We start from the raw sequence: 24,499 nt of genomic DNA on the forward strand, positions 1-24,499 counted from the left end.
ATCTATTGAACAGTTAAGCCTCATGCCTAGAATGGGCTTATATGCAACACCCATCTTTGTCCACAACACAGATTCCAAATAGCTGGTATTCACAGTATTTTGTATTTTAATAAAAAGGGCCATCTAGGGTGACTCTAAAAGTTAATAATACTGTATGAATGCTCGCAGTGACACTAACCTTTTTAAAGATGTCAGCACATTGGTTATATTCCCTGCCTGGCCATGTTTAAGTGTTCTACAGAAGTGGCTGCATGATCTCCCTTGCCCGATGGCTCTACCTACTTGGAAACAGGGCAGCAATGTCCCCTTCTCACAGTGAGCAGAGCTGCCAAGAGAAATAGAGCCACAACCCAAAGCAGCCGGTTTGAGAGCCTGCCACAAGGAAACAGTCCTCCCTCCTCGAGGCAAAGCCACTGCCTGGACCAGAGCAGAGTAGCATCGACCAGCCCAGATAAAGGCTCAGGACCTCAGGGAGCCCAGCCACATCAGAGTGAGGCTCCGGTCAAACATGGGCAGGAAAACCAACCCTGCAAACACACAACACACTGGAAAGCACATTCTGGAACTGACACAGAGAGGAGACATCTGAATTTTCTGGTGAAGACGTACCTTCAAGGGACGAGTTTCCCAAGACAGTCCACCCAGGAGGCAAGTCCAGATGGGTCAGAGCCAGCACAAGCTCCTCATCCAAGGCAGGCACGGCTTCCGCTGCCAGGGCAAACGGGGTCAGCAGGGTCTGATGGCTACCGACTGTGAGGCGGTCGGCCTGGGTGACCAGCAGGCGAGCCAGCCTGCAGGCCATGCTGTCCACGTAGGTCACTGAGCCGGAGCCCACGGTCACCGGGGAGTAACCTTCCGAGCAGAGGCACACGGACACCGTCACCGTCTCCTGAAGCCTGTGGCCTGCACGACAAGACAGCGAACAGTTCACCCAGGGTCTGCAGGAGATGCGCTCCCAGCGTCCGAAGCATCAGCGGTCACCAGTCTCACTGGCTGCCTAAACAGACCACACGCTCCAGGAGAGCAAGGCAGAAAGGCAATGCGGCCAGTCATCTTTAAAGGGTGCCAAGCCTCTGTGGCCACATTAAAGCGGACTCCATCTTCCTTTAGGGACTTCTCATTTTAAACTAACCTTTCTGAGCTCTGAGCTTTTCAGTGTCTACTCTCCTATCATTACCAAACACTGTTATTCAGGCTACCTTCACCTTGTGTTTCTACCCCAGCATTCAAGTATGTCATTTAAAAGGGCTTTGCCATGTGTGGGGGGGATTTGGTGAAGGGGGGAGTCTAGTAAATATAATGTTCCTCAAAAAAAAAAAAAATGGGCTCTGCCATTTCCTCCTGAGTCATACACTTTTTCATATATTTATTTAGGTGACCATTTTATAAAGTAGCAACACAGAGCTCCTTTGAATGTGAGTTGGGTGGGTGAAAACAATTCACCAGAAATACTTATATTTGTTCACTGGCCCCTACTTCTGAGAATGGCTTCTGTGCCTTCTGAGTGTTAATGTTTCTGTCGTGGGTGGTCACCTCATCCTGCTATCTGTGTCTCCTCCTGACACTCCTCCTTCTTTCACTTTGCCAAGGTGGGTGAACTACCTGGGTGCGTTTTTATGCTGCCTTTGGCAGAACTTCCAGGATTTAGTACCACCAAACCTCTGTGATTACGATAATCATAGCTGGGCAAGAGTAGGGTTAACATTCAGCCACCCCTGGCCCCCAAGCAAATGGGCTAATGGTGCCAGGCAATCCTGCTCTGCCTTTTTCTCCAAAGTTTTTCCCCAAAGGCTAACTGCCAGGGCATCAAGGAATGAGACCATCTGCAATTTACTGAGCAAGAGCTACTGCCATTTTCACACTGCCTTTTTTAAAGTGGTCCCAGTGGTGCGGGCAGATGTAGCCCCCACCCTCAGACTATACACACCCAGGATATACTACAGAAACCTCTCCTACAGATTTCTGAAAGGTTACCCTGGTAAAGCTGTAACTGGGGAATTTAACTTTCAGAAACAATGACTGTCACAAGCCTGTAGGGAATCCATTAAAATGAAAGTGTTGCTCTCACTTTGAAGTGGGCCACAGTATAATCAAAAAGATTTTGACACACAAGGAGCAGGAAGAAGGTTTACTCCTACATGCAAGTAAAGAAAAAGACACAAGTTTGGGTATTAGGAGTGACACTTTAGTTATTATTTTTATTCTTTCTAAAAGTCTTGATAAAAGAGAAAACCAAAGGAAGAGGGGGAAGCTAAAGGCAGCCAAGACATAAATGTAAATGCCAAAGCAGAAGGCAGGGGCGGGGACCAGCAGCCATAGGGCCTCTGCCATTCATGAGGGTTGACTTCTTTTTCTCAGAAGGGGAGAAGTTACCAGAGCACAGAGAGAAGTGCTTTAAATCGCCCTCAGTCTCGGAAACTGGACAACAGATGGATTCAAAGAGCAAGTGCAGCAGGGCTGAAAGGTCTTTGCGCACCTCTACAATTCTTGCTGTGACTTATTGTTTGCATGTTTACTGCCCACCTTCTTTCCACATGTAACAGATTTAATACAGAGGCACTTAGAAACATACTTCCTCTAAAAATGAGAAAGAAAAATTGAAGTTTCCCCATATGATACAATTTAAGGACCTGAAAGACCCCTAATTAGGGAAAATCAACCAAAGAGAACATAGCAGAAAAACCCTACCTTCCTGCAAGTAATGGTACCTTAATTACACCCGCAGGCCAGAGCTGATGTCTCAAAGATGCATGACCCATGCCTCGATAAAAATACAAAATGACTCTATCTGAAAAGGGGTATTAGCTGGTAACAACACACTCACACCATTGGATTTCCAAAGTGAACATTTTGGTGGTGAAAAGAGAAAGTTCTGGAACCTGAGACCTAGTAAGGAAGAGAATGCCAAGGAAGGAGCCCCAGCCACCAAAGGCAGCAAGCAGGGGAGCAGGAGACACTGGGGCAGCCAGCAGAGCACAGGAGACAAGGAAGGGAAAATGGAGACAAATTGTCAATGCCTCCACTCTGCCTGGCAGGAGGCCCTGGGACTAGAGGAGGTGACACTAAGATATAATGTCTCCTCCACTGGACTGCACCCAAAGCACACCAACCTCGGAGTTGGTGCAACTGGCAGGATGGGCCTGCTCAGCACAAACCAAGGCTGATTCGGCTAGAAGGACCCCAGATGTGAGAGCACCTAGTGTGAGTGCTCCACACACACACACACTCACACCCATCCCACCTCAAATAGTTTCCCTTCTCTCCTCCTGGCCTCTCCCAGCCTATATTCCTGGAGTGCAGATGCTTGCTGCAAATTTCCCAGTTGCACGGTAAAGAGGGCTCCTCACCTGGAACGCTGGACTGGAGAACATTATCCTCAGTGCGCTCTGCAAACACGATGTGCCTCTGATGAGATCCGTTATAAATAAAGTAAAACTCGGCATCTTGAGGAAGATAGACGTTTTTGCCAAACTTTGCGTAGACCTTCGTCTGCCCCTGAAAAATGAGTAGGAGGGGGCGTCACCACACTCCCATCCTGCTCTAAGAACCACAGTAAGAAGGGCCCCAGGCCTAAAGTGCTGCTGCTCATTATGTTCACTTCATGTGGATGAGCTCAAATATCATGACGTCTTCTTACCAACACTGATGACAGGGAGATGCTTTCTGATGTATTTAAGTATGGGTGTCAGAGCTGGTTTGTTCTGTTTTTAAAGTTAAAGAAATTTAGAGCATAGGGAAGAATTTTTTTTAATTTACCACATACACTGATGTGATTCAACTGTCTTTTAATTCCTCCCTGATCAACATCATTGCTTGTATTAATTACACCCTATACCTAAGATACCACCATACTACAAAGGTTCAAAATAATTACTTTAAGCTACAACCTTACCTGTACCAGATCACAATAGATTGTGAGAACTTTAAATATTCACAAGCTTTGCCAAAAAGCACACATGGTCCCACACCTGCTGTGCCATTTCCAATTGCTATTTGTCTTCTCTGAGGGATTTCTAAGTCCTCTTTCTCAGCCAGCCCAGCCTTACACTTACTCTTGAGGGCTGTTGGATGGCACAAAGCCCTGCTAAGTGGCCCAGTCCCAAGAAGAAGAGTGGCCCCCTGGGTCACCAAGGCATACTCTGAGGAAGGACGGACCATCAGGGAGGTGGGCAGGAGGACAGCACTCCCCAGTACTTTAGCATCCAGAGTCTGAGTGGAGGGCTGGGAGCTGCACCCCTCAGGAGCAGCAGCAAGGGACGAGCCTGCCAGGTCTTCTGGGACCTCAGAGGACATTCCTTCCCCTCAAACACAGAAAGGCAATACAAAGGGAGCTCTCTAGGGAGAGCCTACATTCCACCCAGCCTGTGGGAGTGGCAGGGAAATGGAACCAGGAGGTGGAAAGGGTCGCCCACTTTGGAGGGCCTCCAGAGCTTAGCCCAGCCTGGAGAAGCATCTGGACTTCTGCGTGATTGTCCAACAAAAACAAACTCTCTTCTGGCAAGTTTCTCACCCTGTGATAGGGGAGAAAAATGAACAGAGAAAAGTCTACCCAGTCTCCTTAACTTATGTTTGCCTTTGCTTCATATTAGCACTATATTCTGTAGGATATCAAGAGTTAGGTTAATTAGTATCAGAAACAAAATCAGGGCAGAACTCCTTTCTCTAGTAATCACATGGTCACTTCACCTAAAATTGTAAAAATAAAAAGGCTATTTTCCTAGTGGATTGCAACCCATCACACACATAAAACATCTTAAATCACAACTTCGTACAAAAAGAAATTGCAGGTTCTGGAAAAAATCATCAGTTCACAATTTTGAATTGTCTTCTCCCTATATGTGAGTGTACACATGCACACTCATAATCAATAGAAAGTAACATGCCAAGAAAAATCCACATACAATAGCTTTCCAAAAAAAGTTCAGGAAGAGGATCTGAAAAGGAGAAACAAAGACAAATATCTAACATGACAGAAAGGAAACTGAGATGAAATTCCATTTCCTAAAATAAGGGAGAGAACAGCTTGCTTTAGTCATGTTATGGATTGCTAAAGAGACTATTATTCACAGACAGAAACTGACCTGTTTGTAATTTGTAAATAGAACACAAACTGTATAAACAGAGCAAAGTTTTTCACAGATCACAAGGATAGCTAATCTGTATCTATTCAAAACAGTTATCACAATACTATTTTATTAGGCTGGGTGAACCAGGGCAACAACTTATGAAAGAGTTGCACTGCAACCCTTCCCAGTGCAATACAAGCCAAAACAGTACAGCTTTTTAATTCAGTGATGCCTCCCTTTCAAGACAATACCATGCTTTACTTTGGCAAATATATATATATATATATAAAAAATACAAATAACAATCGGGTGAGAAATAAGACACGTACATTAGAGACACCCATAAGTCCTACCACTAACAATAATATTCAGCAATGAAGAAGTCTTTTATTTGCTGCCACAGAGAGATCAGAAAGACAGAGTGAAAGGCATGGAGGAGAAGGGCAGGAGAGAAACCAATGGAAAGACCCAATGGGAAAGGGCCGGGAGAGTTGGCAGGGGAGGAAGACCAAGAAAATATGAAAGAACAAGGACATTTTCCTTCAGAAAAGTTAGACAAAGGGAAAAGCAAATTAGATAAAAATCATATAGGAGATCAGCAGAGAAATGAGCTTCAGAAAATTCTCTGAGGAACAAGTACAGTATAAATAATCAGCCACAAATGACAATTTCTGGCTAAGATGGGGATTTTTCTAAACCACTGTGGCCACTGAAAATCTGCCCTTTTTTTTTAAAGGCCACTAATTCTTTTAATGGTAAAGATAAATTCCAATTTACAGAATTCTAGTGTGCCTTCATTTCCCAACTGGATCCAATTGCATACTTTGTTTTAGGCAAGTGAAAATAATAAACTTTCCTAAGTGCATTTGTTGGCATCAATATCAGAATCATTCTGCTCCTATGCAGAAATATGAGTTATCACCTTTCTGTCAACTCACTACAGACCAAATAAAAAGGCACTTAGGTATTTCACTGGAAATTCTGAAAACAATAAGAGGCATAATAGGCAAAATTATCTCCCCAAATTAACCTATAAATTTAATGTGCTCTAGTCAAAACCCAAATTGGATTTTTCAAGAGAAACTCAACAAGCTTATTCTAACATTCATCTGGAAGAATGATACACATGCATAGAAACAAAAGTTTTGGGAAAGAATGTTTGAGATGTAGGGGGAAGGGTCAAAATGTACCCTACCACAAAAAAAAAAAAACACACAGAACGACCATGGTAATTTAAACAGTACACTCATGACACAGAGACAGGCCACAAAGTGCAGAGCCCTGAAACAGATGTATGGAACTTATGTAATAAAGGTGGCATTTCAAGGCAGTGGGGAAAGAATGGGCTACTCAATAAACTGTTTTGGAACAATCGCTATTCATTGGGGGCAAAAACATGCCTCATACCACATATTTCAATTTCTAATTAATTCAATATTAACACAAAAACTCATAAGCACCATACAGTGGGGAAAAGATGGTAGAGTAGGACAACAAAGCAAAAACCTCCCATGTACACACCAAGGAAGCAACTATGGCAAATACAATGAACCCTGAATATGACCTGAAAACTGCACAACAGACCACCTACACTGGTGAAGAAAGGACCACATTGAGAAGGGCAGAGCCATGATCAGCTGGAATCCAAGCCCTTCCCGCATCCCAGCCTGCAAGAGGGAGGAAGAGGAACAGAGTGGGGATGGGATAAAAACTCAGGAATCCTGCAGGATTCTGAGATCTGTTCCAGAAATACAAGTCCATATTGCACTGGGCTATGGTGATTAATGAGGCTGGACACCAGGGAGAGTTGGAGTACTCTGGGGGGCCAAGGCTCCTGTCATCTGTGGAACACCAGCAAATGATGTCAGTCCTGCTGAGACCCAGCACAGAGACGATGGTTTGAAAGATTCACCTGTAGCAGGAAGTGCACCAGAGGGACAGGGGTTGGACAGGGCTCTCTCTGGAGGAGAAAGGGAAGGAGCACAATTTCCCAGCCCTCCCTCAGTCCAACTGGTCAGGTGCTTGCAGGAGCCAGCTCTAAAACACTTCATCTCCCTCACTGGCCACTCAGTCCCACAGCGGTGCTCCCCTGCACACCATCCACCCAGCCCGCTCCACCCACCAGCAGCCACCATTGCTGATGGGTAGGCAGAGGAAGGCCCACCCACAACAAATCCTACAGGAGCACCTAATGGCAAGCAAAAGGCACAGAGAGGATAGCTGTGGGAATCAGCCATTGCTGGCAGACTAGCAGAAAGGCTGCCCCACCGACAGCCCACCAACAGCAACTGCACCTCAGCTGCAAAAGAGAACCAGGCACAGGTGAACGAAGAGTCTTGAGTTTCTGGGACCACAGGATGCCAATTTCATAAAGCCATTACTTTTAAGACCAGGAGGCACAGCTGATCTATCTAATACAATGGAACACAGAAACCCAAATGAAGAGGCAGAAGAATATGTTCCAAAGAGAAGAGCAAGACAAAACACCAGAAAAAGGCTACAAGAAATGGAGATTAGCAATCTTCTTGACAAAGAATTCAAAGTAACAGTCATAAAGATGCTCACAGAACTGGTGAAAAGAATTTCTGATCTCAGCAAGAAGGTCAACAAAGAGATAGAAAATATGAAAAAGAGCCACTCAGAGTTGAAGAATACAAAAACTGAAATGAAAATTACAATAGAAGGAATGAATATTCCAGGTTACTGGGAGCAGTGTAAAGAATCAGTGTAATGGAAGATAGAGAATATCAGAGTAACCAAGCTGAGGAACAGAGAAAAAAGAGTCTCTAGAATGAGAAGATGCTAAGAGGGCTGTGTGACTACTCCAAACAAAACAATATTTGCATAATAGGGGGCCCAAAAGGAGAAAAGAGAGATAAAGGATTAGAAAATCTCTTTGAAGAAATAACAGCTGAAAAGTTCCCCAATTTGGGGAAGGAGATAGACATCCAGATCCTGTAAGCACAGAGAGCCCTTAATAAGATGAACCCTAGGAAAACACCACCAATACATATATAGTAATTAAAATGGCAAAGATTAAAGATAGAGAATTTTAAAAGCAGCAAGAGAGAGGCAGACAGTTACCTATAAGGGAAACTACATAAGGCTACCAGCAGATTCTCAGCAAAAACTTTACAAGCTAGAAGGGAGTAGCATGAAATAGTCAAAGTATTAAAGGGGCAGGACCTAACAACCAAGAATTCTCTACCCAGCAAGATTATTATTACAAATTGAAGGAGAGATTAAGTTTCCCAGGTAAACGAATGTTAAAATAACTCATCACCACTAAACTCATCTTAAGGATATGTTAAAATGACTTTAGCTGGAAATTTTCTTCAGTCTAAATAGTTTTCATCAATGAAAAAAACCTACAGTAAAGGTAGTAGGTGAATCACATACAAAGCAAGTATGAAGTTCAAAAAAACAAAAGTAATAAAATCAACTATACACAAAATTAGTCAAGGAGTACACAAAAGATGTAGACTATGACATCTTATATATAAATTGTGGATGAAGAGGAAGAAAATAGGAATCCTTTTTAGAATGTGTCAAAACAGACAGCAACACAATCATAGTAGGGCATTTTAATATCCCACTTACATCAATAGATAGATCATCCAGACAGAAAATAAGGAAACAGAGGCACTAAAAAAATGTTAGATCAGATGGACTTAACAGATATATACAGAACATTCCACCCCAAAAGCAGCAGGATACATTTTCTCAAGTGCACATGGAACATTCTTCAGAACAGATCACATGTAAGACCACAAAAAGAACCTTAATAAATTCAAAAAGACTGCAATTGTATCAAGCACCTTTTCAGACCACAATGAAGTAAACAAATAAAAAAAAAAACCCCGCAAGCACATGGAGGTTAAACAACTTGCCTTTAAATTATCAATGGATCGATAAACAAATCAAAGAGGTATCTAATACATGGAAACAAGTAGAAACAGAAAAACAAACATTCAAAATATGTGGGAGGCAGCAAAAGTGGTTCCAAGAACAAAGTACAAAGCAATACAGTCCTACCTCAACAATCAAGAAAATCCCAAATAAATAATCTAACCTCACAACTACAGGAACTAGAAAAAGAACAAAGCCCGAAGTTAGTAGAAATAAAGATCAGAACAGAAATAAATAGAAGAGAATAAGAAAACAATAGAGAAAAATCAATGAAACCAAGAGCTGGTTATTCAAGAAGATAAACAAGACAGACAAACCCATAGCCAGATTCATCAAGGAAAAAAAAAGACACAAATTAACAAAATCAGGACCTTTAATTTGTTACAAACCGACACCACAAAACTCAAAGAATTATAAGAAAATTCTGTATGAAATTATATGCCAATAAATTGGACAGCCTAGAAGAAATAGACAAACTCCTAGAAACCTATAATCTTCTAAGACTCACCAAAGGAGAAACAGAAAATCTGAACAGACTACCAGTAACAAAATTGAACTAGTAATTAAAAAACTCCCAACAAACAATAGTCCATTACCATCTGGCTTCACAGATGAATTCTTCCAAACATTTAAAGAGCTAATATCCATTCTTTTTAAAGTATTCCAAAAAACAGAAGAGGAGGGAATACCTCCAAACTCGTTCTATGAGGCCAGCATCACTCCAATATTAAAACCAAAAACAAACAAAAAAAGAAAATTACAGACCAATATCTCTGATGAATATAGATTCAAAAATCCTCAACAAAATATTAGCAAACCAAATTCAAAAATACAGCAAAAGGATCATCCACCATGACCAAGTAGGATTTATTCTAGGGATGCAAGGATGGTACAATATTTGTAAATCAATCAATGTGAAAAAAACACATTAATAAAAGGATAAAAACCATATGGTCATTTCAATAGATGCTGAAAAAGCATTTAACAAAATTAAATGTCCATTCATGATTAAAACTCTCAACAAAATGGATATAGAGGGTATGTACCTCAACATAATAAAGGCTGTAAACAACAAACTGACAGCTAAGATCATACTCTATGGTGAAAAGCTGAAAGCTTTTCCTCTAAGATCAGGAATAAGACAAGGATGCCCACTCTCACCAGTTTTATTCAACATAATACTGGAAGTCCTAGCCACAGCAATCAGACAAGAAAAAGAGATAAAAATCACCCAAACTTATAAGGAAGAAGTTAAACTATCACTATTTGCAGATGACATGATGCTATATGTAGAAAACCCTAAAAATTCCACCAAAAAACTGATAGAATACCTGGATTCAGCAAAATTACTATACAAAATCAATACACAGAAATCTGTTGCATTCTTATATACTAACAACAAACTGGCAGAAATTGAAATCAAGAAAACAACTTCATTTACAACCACATCAAAAAGAATAAAATACCTAGGAATAAACCTAATGAAACAGGTGAAAGCCCTATATTCTGAAAACCACAAGACATTGATGAAAGAAACTGAAGACACAAACAAGTGGAAATCTATCCCATGTTCATGAATAGGAAGAATTAATATCATCAGAATGGCCATCCTGCCCAAAGCAATTTACAGATTCAATGCACCACTATCAAAATACCAATGGCATTTTTCAGTGAACTAGAACAAAGAATCCTAAGATTTATATGGAATCATAAAAGACCCTGAATAGCCAAAGTAATCTTGAGAAAGAACAAAGCTGGAGGTATCACACTCCCTGACTTTAAACTATATGAGAACAGACCCATAGACTAATGGAACAGAGTAGAGAGTCCAGAAATAAACCCACACACATATAGTCAATTAATATATGATAAAGGAGTCATGAATATATAATGGGGAAAAGACAGTCTCTTCAATAAATGGTGTTGGAAAAACTAGAACAGCTACATGCAAGAGAATGAAACTGGATTATTCCCTAACACCATACACAAAAGTAAACACAAAATGGATCAAAAACCTAAATGTAAGACATGAAACCATAAAACTCATAGAAGAAAACAGGCAAAAATCTCTTGAATATAAGCATGAGCAATTTTTTTTCCTGGACATGTCTCCCTGGGCAAGGGAAACAAAAGCAAAAATAAATAAATGTAACTACATCAGACTAAAAGGCTTCTGCATAGCAAAGGACACCATCAGCAAAACAAAAAGGCAGCCTACAGTATGGGAGAATATATTCACAAATGATATATCTAATAAGGGGCTAACATCCAAAATACATAAAGAACTCATATGCCTCAACACCAAAAAAACAAATAACCTGATTTAAAAATGAGCAGAGGACCTGAATGTTTTTCCAAAAAAGACATACAGATGGCCAACAGGCACATGAAAAATGCTCCACATCGCTAATCATCAGGGAAATGTAAATCAAAACCACAGGAGATATCATCTCACACCAGTTAGAATGGTCACTATTCAAAAGACAAGAAATAACAAATGTTGATGAGTATGTGGAGAAAACCTCCTATGCGGTTGGTGGGAATGTCAACTGGTGCATCCACTGTGGAAAGCAGTATGGAGGTTTCCCAAAAAACTAAAAATAAAAATACCATATGACCCAGCAATTCCACTGCTAGGAATTTACTCAAAGAAAACAAAATCTCTGATTTTTTTAAAAAGCTATATGCACCCTGTGTTTATTGCCACATAATTTACAACAGGCAAGATATGAAAGCAAGGTGCCCATCAAGAGAAGAATGCATGAAGAAGAAGTGGTACATATACACAACGGAATATTATTTAGCCATAAAAAAGAAATCCTGCCATTTATAACAACATGATAAACCTAGAGGGTATTATGCTAAGTGAAATAAGCCAGGCAGAGAAAGACAAATACCATATTATTTCATTTACATATGTTGTAGATGTGGAATCTAAAAACAAAATGAAACAAAATCAACAGAACAGCAATAGACTCATAGACACTGAGAAGTCATTGGTGGTTACCATGGGGGAGAGGTGGGTGGGTAGGTGAAAGAGGGAAGGGGATATAGAGGCACAAAATCTTAATTATACTACAGTCACAGGGATGAAAGTACAGCACAGTAATAGTCAATAGTTCTATAACATATTTTTATGTTGACAGTAGGGTGAGCATTTAATATGTATAACTGTCAAATCACTATGTTGCATACTTGAAACCAATACTGTGTATCAGCTATACTTCAATTAAAAAACATATCAAAACAAAACTCATGAGTGCATGAAATTACAAGACTGTCTAAAATTTTCATTACTTAACAAAATGGTAGCAGTTAAAGGTATCTTAATTTCATCTATAATAACACCAACTTTTTTTCATTTTTCCATTTCCTTCCAGTCTTTGTTCAGTGCACAGCTAATTATTACATAGTTATACTCATGGCACAAATACACATATAGCTGTGCTTTCCTCTCCTATGAAAAGCATTTTTCCATGTTACGATCTTTGGCACCATTTCTAGTTGCATTCCATCAAGTGTTTGAAGTTTATAATTTATGCTACCATCCCTCTATCTTTGTACATCGAAGGTACTTCTAACTTTTCAACATTATAAACAATACTACAAACATTTTCATGTACATTGTTTTTTTGCCTTAAATTACTTTAGAATAAAATTCCAGAAATGAGTCCAAGAACATGAACTGCCACAAATTGAAAACTGCTTTCCAAAAATGTTCTATCAACTTTCATCACCACCTGTCTGTGCTGGTCAAGAGGATAATTTTCATTCCAACCTTGCCAAAATTATCTTTTTTTCTCCTAAGTTATAGATAGTAAACAGATCCTCATTGGTTTATTTCCTATTTTTTCCATTACCACTGAGATTTATTGCCCATTTTTATTAATGTTCATTACTAAATAAGGCCAACATTGTTAGTGGCCTGATCAAATTTCAGTTTGAAGAATTCTAATCTTTCCCTCTCCTATTCATATTTGAATTCAGTTTTGCCTTAGGCAAATCAAAATTTTCACTGTCTCAAGTGAACCAGTTGAGATGAACATGAGAAACCTTCCTTTTCCTCTCTGAATACTGAGGGTGCACCCCATTATCTTCTCTTGCCCAAGTAAAAAGCATTCAAATACTCCTGCAAAACCTCTGCAGGTCAGGTAACAGGCAAAATGGGAACAAATGTGGAGTAGAAAAGTGAAGTAACAATAATCACACTAAAGACACCTAAATATAAACACACACACACACAAAATCAAGTAAATTAAACCAACATTTTTCACCATCAAGCATCCTCCTAGAGAAATTCTACTCAAAACTTGTAATTCTCAAAAACCAAGCCTTCTGTTGAAATGCCACGACATCTATGGATTTCTTCTCAAAGAGTCAAAGATATTAAATATTTTTGCCACCTTAAACTCTTTCATCCAACTCTCCTACTCCTAAAAGTGTTTAAGAGGGAAATGGTCATCAAGAGTGATGTGCACATACTAAGTATTTTTTCATTAATCTATGCCTTTGTAGCACAAAAACGGGAACTTCATAAATGCTTTTTAATGATAACTGTCACTTTTTATATGACAGTAAGATTTTCCACTGTTTTCAAGGCATTCTACATAGCCTTTATATGGGTTGATTTTTAGGATAGAAGCACAATTAAGGTAAATGTTAATTGAGTTGTTAATATTATAATGAAAGCTTACTAATAGATGCCATGAAATTATTGTGCTAATATAAATAAAAACCTCAAATTGTCAGTTTTAATTTGTTTTTAACATTTGAAACATCCTCTTTACAACCAAAATAATTATTCCACACCGAGTCTTTCCTGCAGAACAGAATGTGTTGAATGTTGTAAAGATCCTTGAAAAGTTTTTCGAGTGCATCATCCCATTTATAGGTAAGTAAATAAAAGTACAGGTACAAGCTAGTACTGATACTAACTAGCTCAGGGTTCCAGAGCCAGATGGACAGTAATGGGTTTCTTGATTTCTGTTTCAACCTCCAGGTTAAGTCATCCTCTATATTCTTGAAGCACAATCCCAAAGAAAGTGCTAAAGGCACAAGGTCTTTTATTTCAAATCACTCTATTTAAGTGAAGTACTTCTTTAAAACAAAGTATGAAAAAGCAAAAATTATTCCGTGTGTGTGTACATTTTATATATAAATATATGCATACCTATATACATACACATAATATTTTTTATGTGCACAGTACTTCACAACTTACGTGCTTTGTTGTGTATTTTCTCATCTTATTTCCACAATAATACCTGGGAGGTATTATCATGATTCTTATTTTATAAATAAGAGCACAGTTAATATCACATCCAGTGAGTGGCAGAGCCACAAATCAAATTAGACCTCCTGTTTCAGGCCTAGTGCACTTTTCTCCCTAACATGTTACTGTACAAACAAGAGTTCAAGTATTTACTTACTGATCTACATTTTTCTGTTTAACTTAACATTATATGTACAGTTGATCCTTGAACACAGACTTGAACTGCACAGGTTCACTTACACACATATTTTTTTTCAATAAATGTATTGGAAAATTTTTGAACACTTGTAACAGTTTGAAAAAAACATTTTTTCTCTAGCTTACTTTATGGTGATACAGCTTTTAATACATGGAATGTACAAAATATGGGTTGACTGTATATGTTACCAGTTAGGCTCCCAGTCAAGAGTACACTACTTGTTTGGGGGGACTCAAAAGTTATACACACCTTTTTGCGGGGGCTGGGGGTCACCCACAACCTCCATGTTGTTCAAGGGTCAACTGTACTTAATATAAGGATTCTTATCCTGAAATCCATAGATAGACATCAGGTGAAGAAGGGAAGTCAGAGAAATGTTTCTTAATCTCCCTGAAGATACGTGCAGTTTTAAAGCATGCATCAGGGTGAGAGGCTATCTTTTAAACTGGGATTCTTAGAAGGGAACAAGGAGCATATGATTCAAAAAGGTTAAGTACCACTGATTTAAGCCATGTTTAAAGCATCTTTTGTATAGCATAAAATATCAAGATTATTCAAATTTATTATCCCAAACCAAAATGAATTCAACCAAACACAGGTATATACAAAGTGGGTAGACCCAGGCATAAATATCAGTGTCTTTTTTTTTTCTTTAAGGTAGATAACCTAAAGTGACTTAAGACTTACAAGTCATTTCTTCAGAAATAGCCTTTGGAGTAGGAATGGCATCCATTTCCAAACATAATTAAATAGGCCAACATTCCTGCTGATAACTAGAAAAGACAGAAAAATTAAAAAGTCATATTCTTAAAGTTATCAGAGAACTATGCAAACAAGGACAAAATATAAAATTCCAGAAAGAGGAGAGCTGCTCAGAGAAGTTTTGGAAGCCAGAAGACAACAGAATGATATCTTTACAGCAATGAAATAAAATAGTTATGGATGGCCTGAAATTCCATACCTTTCAAAAATATTCTTAAAAATGAAGCCGGAATTCAAATGTTTAAGACAAATACTGAGGGAATTCATTGCCAGAAGGTCAGCACTAAAAGAAATACTAAAGGGAATTAGTCAAGCAGAAATAAAATGATGCCAGACAGAAACAGAGAAGTACAAGAGGGCATGAGGAACAGTGAAGTGAGTAAATATAATTAATATGTAATATACAAAATAATAATGTTATGGAATTTAAAATATTTGTAAAACTACAATGTCTGACAACATAATGTGAAAAGTAGATGGAAATATCCAGCAGTTGTGTTAAAGTGCTAAAAAGTAATAGCTTATTTATGTCAAATATACATGTTTTAAGTTGAGAGTGACCACAAAAGAATAGTAAAAGAATACATAACAAGTTAGAAACAAAACTGAAATAAAAAATTTGGTTATTCAAAAAGATAGAAATAAACAAAAAAACATATCAGATAGTTATATGAGAAATAAATTCAATTATACCAATTATAGTAAATGTAAATGAACTAATCCAAATATACTACTATGATGGCCAGTATGGATTTTTCAAATTTAAAAGCAAAAACACTAACTATATGCTGCTTACAAGAAACACACTTTAAAAATAACATAGAAATCCCCGGGCAAGGGAAACAAAAGTAAAAATGAACAAGTGGGACTATATCAAGCTGAAAAGCTTCTGTACAGCAAAGGACACCATCAGTAGAACAAAAAGGTACCCTACAGTATGGGAGAATATATTCATAAATGACAGATCCAATAAAGAGTTGACATCCAAAATATATAAAGAGCTCATGTACCTCAACAAACAAAATGCAAATAATCCAATTAAAAAATGGGCAGAGGAGCTGAATAGACAGTTCTCCAAAGAAGAAATTCAGATGGCCAACAGACACATGAAAAGATGCTCCACATCGCTAGTTATCAGAGAAATGCAAATTAAAACCACAATGAGATATCACCTCACACCAGTAAGGATCGCCATCATCCAAAAGACAAACAACAACACATGTTGGCGAGGTTGTGGAGAAAGGGGAACCCTCCTACACTGCTGGTGGGAATGTAAATTAGTTCAACCATTGTGGAAAGCAGTATGGAGGTTCCTCAAAAAGCTCAAAATAGAAATACCATTTGACCCAGGAATTCCACTTCTAGGAATTTACCTTAAGAATGCAGCAGCCCAGTTTGAAAAAGACAGATGCACCCCTATGTTTATCGCAGCACTATTTACAATAGCCAAGAAATGGAAGCAACCTAAGTGTCCATCAGTAGATGAATGGATAAAGAAGAGGTGGTACATATACACAATGGAATATTATTCAGCCATAAGAAGAAAACAAATCCTACCATTTGCAACAACATGGATGGAGCTAGAGGGTATTATGCTCAGTGAAATAAGCCAGGCAGAGAAAGACAAGTACAAAATGATTTCACTCATATGTGGAGTATAAGAACAAAGAAAAATTGAAGGAGCAAAACAGCAGCAGAATCACAGAACCCACAAATGGACTAACAGTCACCAAAGGGAAAGGGACTGGGCAGGAGGGGTGGGAAGGGAGGGATAAGGGCAAGGGAAAAAGAAAGGGAGCATTACGATTAGCATGTATAATGTGGGGGGGTGGGGCATGGGGAGGGCTGTGCAACACAGAGAAGACAAGCAGTGATCCTATAGCATCTTACTACTCTGATGGACAGTGTAATAGAGTGTGTGCAGGGACTTGGTGAAGGGGGAAGCCTAGTAAACATAATGTTCTTCATGTAAATGTAGATTAATGATAAAATAAATTTAAAAAATAAAGACATCTTGAAAATTAGAAAAATAAATAAATAACATAGAAAGTTTAAAAGTAAAAAGATGTAATAACCAAATGAAAGCTAGTATACCCAAAATATCAGAAAAAGTAAAGTTTAAAAGCAAAACATGTTACCAAAGAGGAGCTTTACATCATAAAGAGTCAGTTGAACAAGATGACATCATAGTATTAATCTATATGCACCTAATAACATAGCTTCAAATGATATAAGGGGAAAATAACAAATCCAAAAGGAAAAATAGATGAATCTAGAATCACAATGGCAGACTTCAACATGTCTCTCTCAATAGTTGATAGACCAGTCAAAATGTTCAGAAGGATATAAAATACCTGAATTTTACAATGAACAAAATTACTTATCAAAAGAATTACTGTATATATTAATACTTATTTAAATGTATGTATTAATACTTATTTAAAAAGCCATCCACTGTTCATATCTCTACAATAAGCTCAGTTCAACATAAAAACACAAATTAAAAATTTTCCATGACTTTCACACTTGATGGAAGGATTGACCACTATAGAATTGAAATAGCCTTTGTTCCTGTAATACAGATGAACTGAGTGAAAAACAATTCGTGATAGAGGTCAGTAAATGACTCCAGATCACTCCCAAGACCAGAAGTCTCTTTAAAACCTCCATAGCTTGCTTCCTTTTAAAATCACTAACTTACTCTCAGATTCTATGAAAAGATAAAACTCCTAAGAATTGAAAACACACATCTGATACTTTAAGCAGATCATTGTAGAGAATGTACTGGGTTGAGCATAAGAAGACAAATTGTAATCTCTTATATTATCCCATTATTTATTGAGGAATAAAGGTCCTGGCACCTGGCTCCAAAATAATCAACCACATATATAAGGAATGAAGCAAAATGCAGTTGGACACTAGTTGGGATTTGAGTCAATAATCAACTAAGCATAAGTCATCACTGAGACAGCCACCCCGAAATACTAACTCTGCCCTCCACTGCATTGGCGAAAATCCAGTAACTCCATTAAGGAGTTTGACCCCATTAAAAACAGGTTTGGTTAACTCTGCTCTCCAACTGTCAGACATACCTGGGTTGTGGGACACTTGAACATATATATAGACAAAAATGACAAGGATGCTGAAGGGACTCAAAAACCATGTTGCCATGTGAGGAACAGTTGAAGGAACCAGGACTGTTCTGCCACACATGGGTAAACAGTCACTGTTTCAAGTATCTGAGGGTCTGTCATGCAGACACAGGATCCAACACCTTCTGAGGGCCCCAGGGGGAAAGCACAGAACAATGGAGGGAAGGACAGAACAGAGGTCAGTGCTACAGCGAGATCCCTCTAAGGATCAGAGATGCCCACGGATGACAAGGATTGCTTCAGCTTAGGAGGAATAAGCACGACCAGGAGACGGTGGTTTTGTTTTTTGTTTTGCTTATTTGTTGTAACAGAGAATGGGGATAAATAACTGCAAAACATATCTAGTCTTGAAAGTCAGATATTTGGTATATAATTCTGTATTAACAGCTTCAATATGAAAAAATGGGATCTAGATAAGAGGTGTTTTGTTGTGTGTGGAGAGGGGTAATTAATTTCTATTACTGAGGGGTAATTAATTTCTATTACTCTTTTCTTTGGTTTGTTTCTGAGCATTGGGTTGATGCTTAATTTTCATTCTTTGCATTAGTGGTTTTCAAACTGAGATCAGGAAACTCTAGGTTGTAATGAAGAGATATTGAGAGTTCACATTCCATTTAAATTTTGGAAAATATGTTTTCAATTATTTTTACATCTAAAAAAGATTGTATTCACTTAAATGTGTCATTTACCAAGTATTAATACCCTGCAGAGGACCACAACTACCTGGTAAGTCATTGTTCTCAATGAATGTAATAAATTTAAATTTGAAGAACACATTTATAATACAATTTGTATCCAGTTTATATATAAAAGTTTCCCATAACTTTCTTTGGAGAAAAAGAAGCTGTCCTTCAAAAAAAAACTTGCAATACCAATTCTGAAGTCTATACTGGAAGATTAAGTTCTATTAGTTACCAAAGTCACTGGTACCCTATGAAAAATTTCCCCCAACCTCATCTTATATGTCACATCTCAAACAAACTTGACATTTGCAATACAGTAAAGTCTACAATGCATTAATTTCAGATTCAGTTTGAACCCACTCAGACAGTAATCTCATTTGGTTATTATTTAACACTTGAGGTCTATGGATTTATGTCAAATTGAGTGACATCTGAAGGCCAGTGTGGGTCAGTGTAGACCACAGAGCTCCTGCTCTCCAGAGGAAGTCCCTCTCGTGGGGGTACGAGAGAGCAGTGCCCTTGGCCCCACTCATCTGCCAGCATCTGTGCCACAACATCCCTTCTATTCTCTACCCTTAACACACACGCCATTCTTAAATAAGGTCACCAAAGGTCCTGACAAGTAATGCCTTGTACCAGATAAAAGAATCAGTGATTCCTCATTAAGGGACGGATGGCTTCAGAAAGTTACAAATTACAGAACTGAAAGGAGACTTACAGCTCATCTGGATCAAAACTCTGACTTTACAGGTGGGGAGACCGAAGGACCATAACAACAGGTGACTTGCTGCAGGTGGCATCACACAGACCTAAGGCCTAAGTCTTCACCTTCCATCCAATCGTCTTCCCACTGCTCCAACCTCTGACCCCCAGATGAACCCTACTCCTCCCCCAGGGACTGGGATAAGCCTTGGTGGAAACAAGTCAGGATCGGAAGCAATCAACTCTCCCAAAGTTCCCCAGCACTCAGACCCACATCCATCGTCCCCCAAGTCTCTGGTCTCTGTCTCCCTGGACCTCTCATCGCCTTTGCTGAACTATAGAGCACTCTCAGGGCCTGTTAATCTTTTCCTTCTCAAACGCTAACAAGCACAGGTGAAAGCCAGCTCAGTCCCAGCATGGAGAACATGGAGCCACAGAAACGAGAGGAGCAGGGCAAGGAGGAGAGGGCATCCAGACACTCAGTTCAGCCCCAGCTCCAAAAGAAAGCACCCGAGTCAAGGAAAGAAAGAGACACACGGAGGCATGCTCAGTGGTGCCCGAAAAGGGCAAACAGCAGCAGCGGCCCAAGGAGGGATGACCAGGAACTGCCCTCTGGAAACAGCTTTGTAGAAAGTAAGGGGGGAGGTGGGAAGGAGCTGAATTTTCATTTCTACAAAGATCATTTCATCTGATCAAAGTCAAGAACTGAGGGCAAAAGCAGCACTAGGGAAAGGGTCTTTCTGATACATCAGAAAGGGGAAAAGGTACCTTTTCAATCCACTCATCCCACCAATCACCAGCCCCCATTCTGGCAGGTCCCTCTTTCCTCTGCCACATACACAGCACAGGAGAACGGGAGGCTGGCTCAGAGACGGCTTTCTCATTCCCAGTCCGACTTTAAAATTGGCGGTGGCTTTAGAATGCAGGGGCCTCATCCATTTCACCACTTACTTAAAACTCTAAATTTTCAGGTCAACTGTTCAGGGCTGTCAGCCAGAGAGAAACAGGACCTACATACAGAGCTGCCAAGTGCTGGCTTCACCAGAGGTACCATTCAGACAAGTGTCAATTCAGTCTGTCCCCTCCTCCTAACTCAGCACAGAGCCCAGCAGTACAAGAACAGCACTGAAGCAACCAACTAATCCAAAGAGCCTGTGCATGAAATTAATTTTGTTAAGAATAACACCTTCCATTTCCTTAGTGCTTCACAGTGCACAGGGCACTGTTGTTGCCATCCCATTTGAACTCAGGATCCCCAGAGACACAGACAGGTGAGGGACTGGCTTACACCCCCCCAGGTAGCCAGAGCCAGCCCGTGTCTCCCCTACATTGATTCATTCATTCATGTATGGTGTGTCTACTAGGTACTATGGTTAAAACCAACTCCAAGCCCTCATTATAGTTCTAATGGAGAAAAAGAGACAAAGAATGTTTAAGCATCAGATATATGAGGGATTGGTAAGCACTGGAACAATAAGATGGGGTAAAGGGAGCAGTTTTAGGTTGGAGAGCAGGAAAAAGCCTCTGATGAGGTGACATTCTAACAGACGGAATAAGGGAGTGAGCCGTGTGTACATGGAGGCATTTCAGCTTGAGGGACTAGCAAGTGCAAAGACCCTAAAGTGACATGTGCCTGGAGTGTCTGAGACAAAGCAAGGAAACTTGCTGGTTGAAGCAGAAGAGGAGGGAGATAGTAAGCAAGGTGAGGGATAAGTAAAGGCTATTGTTAAGGACTGGGTGTTAACTCTGCAGTGGGAGGCCATTGTGTAGTTTTAGGTAAAAAGGTGACAAGATCTGGACTTCATTTTGAAAGGATCAGTCTGGCTGCTTTGCTGACAAGAGACTGCGATGGAGCAAGGGCGAAATCAGGGAGGCCCACTACAGAAACCCAGGCAAGAAACAACTGGGCATTTTCTACCACATCATGGATGCCTTTGATGCGATTTTTTCTCTGCTAGAGGTGGCCAATACCCCAGTCTCCCAGGAGACCATGTCTTTCATTCAGCTTACTGATAGCTGCCTGCAGCAGCTCCAGGAACCCTGTGCCACTGAGAAGATGGGAGCCACGAGGGCAGAAATGGGCACTTCCCACTGTGGAAAGTAGGCGGTTGTTCCAAGGCCCTTGTGGAAGAGCTGGCCTGTAACCCAGGCCTTACATTTCTTACAGATACATGGACAGATGAAGGATAGACGGACAGGGAGGGAGGGGGAGAGCACTTCCATTCACCCCTCCACTACTGTTTATCAGCATTTTATAATATCAAATGATCAAATAGTGATTGTGGTCAGATGGCTTTTCAATTTGGTTTTGATGTGAAACAGCTGTGATCATCCTCTAACTCTAACCAAACCTTTTTCCCTAAGGCCTGCCATGACACCCAATGAGCAAACGAGCAGGCTTTACAGTTGTCACTGTGGCAGGAACCTGTTGCAGATCCTCCGCCATGGTCAAAGGCCCCCACCGTATAGATGTTAGTGAAGTGACCTCACAAAATACAGACTTTGTTTTAATGCAGTGAATACAAACACTAACATGGGAACTTAACATGAAAATGATAGCATTTATCAATTTCTTAACTGAGGTTGCTTAGGAACACAGAAGATAAAAAATGGCCATTATAGGACCCCTTTGTGTTATCATTTAATATTTCTGTGCATTTCAATGTACTAGGTGCCATGCGAAGTGACTTACTTCGTTAAGGCCTTACAACCACCCTTGGAAGCAGAAACCATCACCCCCATTTTACAGATAAGGAAATTGGAGCTTTGAGAGGTAAAGTGCTCTGACCACAGTGATCTGGAGGTTCAGGCACAGACCTAGCAGTCAAACCCAACCGTGCTAGATGGACTCTGCTTCCCCTGTGACTCCCGGGGCATCCTGCCACTGCGCTAAGCACCACCTCACCTGTGGATGGGCCCTCTGCAGGAGCGGGTCCTTGTGTTGTCAGACTCCATGACAGTCTCCCTGGAACCTAACTCAACAGCGTCTTAAGTTACACATGAATTGTATTTGAGTACTTAGAAGACCCATGTTCAAGGAGCATGAATATTGTGACCACTTTTTAATTATTTTATTCTCTCTTCTTGTTCATTCAACAAATACCTGGTGTGTGTCAGGCACAGATGGTAGGAAGAGGCTAAGACCTGATTTTACCTTCAGGGAGCACTTCATAAATGCTTAATAAATAATAAGCTAGATGCTAATATAGCAGTACTAAAAATCCACGTCATTTTTAGTATTGTTTGTTCACTGAAGAAACATTTATTGAGTACCTGACGAGTGCCAGGCACTTTCCTTCTTTTTCTTAAAGCACCACAGAGAGATTAGTGGTGCAGTATGGAGACCATCATTCTGCAAATGAAGATATTGTGTCTGAAGGCTAAACTGTTTGACCAAAGTTACAATAACTCCCCAGTCCCTCTCAGAGCCAGAAACAGATTGAAAGAAATAAAAGTAGAAAAGAAAAATGTGCACTATACAGCCAATAAAAAGCTTTTACATTTTTTCAATGAAAACCCTCTCTACTTCAAAATAATCTTCCCTTTAAATGAAGAAACAATAACTTTAAAGAACTAGAGGTATTTTTAATCCTCCAGATCATTTACCCTATCAGAGTTTGACAAGTAATATCCATTCCTGTGTTCTTCTGCACCTGGGTGCTACCACCATCTGTTTACAGGATCAACAGAGCACTCATTTCCTGGGACCACACTCTATCTCAGGTGCACATCTGATTTCTCCTGGAATAGAGGCCTATAGATGCAATAGGCCATGAGGACACTGGGACATTCACCTGTGGTATATGCTAAGTCACTACCCTGTCTGTACCTCTGTGTGACTTTTTCCGAGGACACATAATAATCTTCATTCCTCTCACACAAAATACTAGCAGCAATTTGCCTAGTAGTATATCCTACTCCTCTGCTTTTTTGAAGACCCTGAAGTGAAACACCCAGCACTTCACACTTTCTTGCCACTCTGGCCCTACCCCTTCTGCCCATCAGACCCCATCTACTCCTTAAGGACAGCTCTTCCAGGCAGGCCTCCATGATACCTCTCTGAGGTCATCTCATCTCAACTTCTCCAATAGTAGTATTTAGCTCTTCCTGCCTTATATTCTTTCTTTTGCCTCTGCCCAGAAATATGAGCTCCATTTCACTACTTTTGTCTTTATACTTACTTGACACATAATGAAGGCAGAAGAGCACAGTGGTGAAGTGCACAGCCCCTGGTCTGGGGTCAGTCTGATGTGTCTGAGCCTGTCCCAATCCTGCCTCTACCACTTAATTGCTATTTAGCTTTAAACAAGTGGCTTAATTTCTCTGTGCTTTCCTTTCCTTTCCTCATCTGTAAAATGGGATTAACAGCAGACACTCCTTTATATTTTAGCAAGTGTCAAATAAGATCATGAATGCTAGTGCCTGACATATAGTAAGAGCTCAAAAAGTATGAGTAATTCTTTTTACTTTTCATTTGTATATGACTTTTTTTTTTTTAGGAATAAGGCAAGGTGTTAATGTATTCTTTGCTCCCAAATATCTGGCAGATTCTCTAGGTCACATTGGACCTAGACAGTACATCATGCACAGATGGAACTCAAAGTTAAATTAAAAGAACCAAAAAAATCACTTCTGTTTGTGTGTTTGCACTGTGATCTTTCATATGCTACCTTTTTCTTAATCCAAAGTAATATATAATTTCACACTTCACTCATCAAGTATTTATTAGGCCCTTATTACAGTACATTCCACAC

At 39.8% G+C, this 24,499-nt stretch overlaps 1 protein-coding gene across 3 annotated transcripts in view; it reads right to left on the reverse strand.

The window, feature by feature from the left end:
• The window catches only part of ARHGEF28 (Rho guanine nucleotide exchange factor 28), a 309,233-nt gene that overhangs the window by 191,688 nt on the left and 93,046 nt on the right, over positions 1-24,499 (reverse strand). For 2 of the 3 annotated variants that reach the window (XM_036886062.2, XM_036886063.2), the window contains exons 3-4: positions 3,348-3,495; positions 610-903 (exon numbers count right to left, since the gene is read on the reverse strand). In XM_036886062.2, coding sequence (XP_036741957.2) covers positions 610-903; positions 3,348-3,495 — 442 coding nt within the window. Of the gene's footprint in view, positions 1-609; positions 904-3,347; positions 3,496-15,133; positions 15,220-24,499 lie in introns of those variants that run through there. The other variant, XM_057494358.1, reaches the window with a different exon arrangement.

The sequence above is a fragment of the Manis pentadactyla genome, chromosome 2 (genome assembly GCF_030020395.1).
Source record: "Manis pentadactyla isolate mManPen7 chromosome 2, mManPen7.hap1, whole genome shotgun sequence".
NCBI lineage: Eukaryota > Metazoa > Chordata > Mammalia > Pholidota > Manidae > Manis > Manis pentadactyla.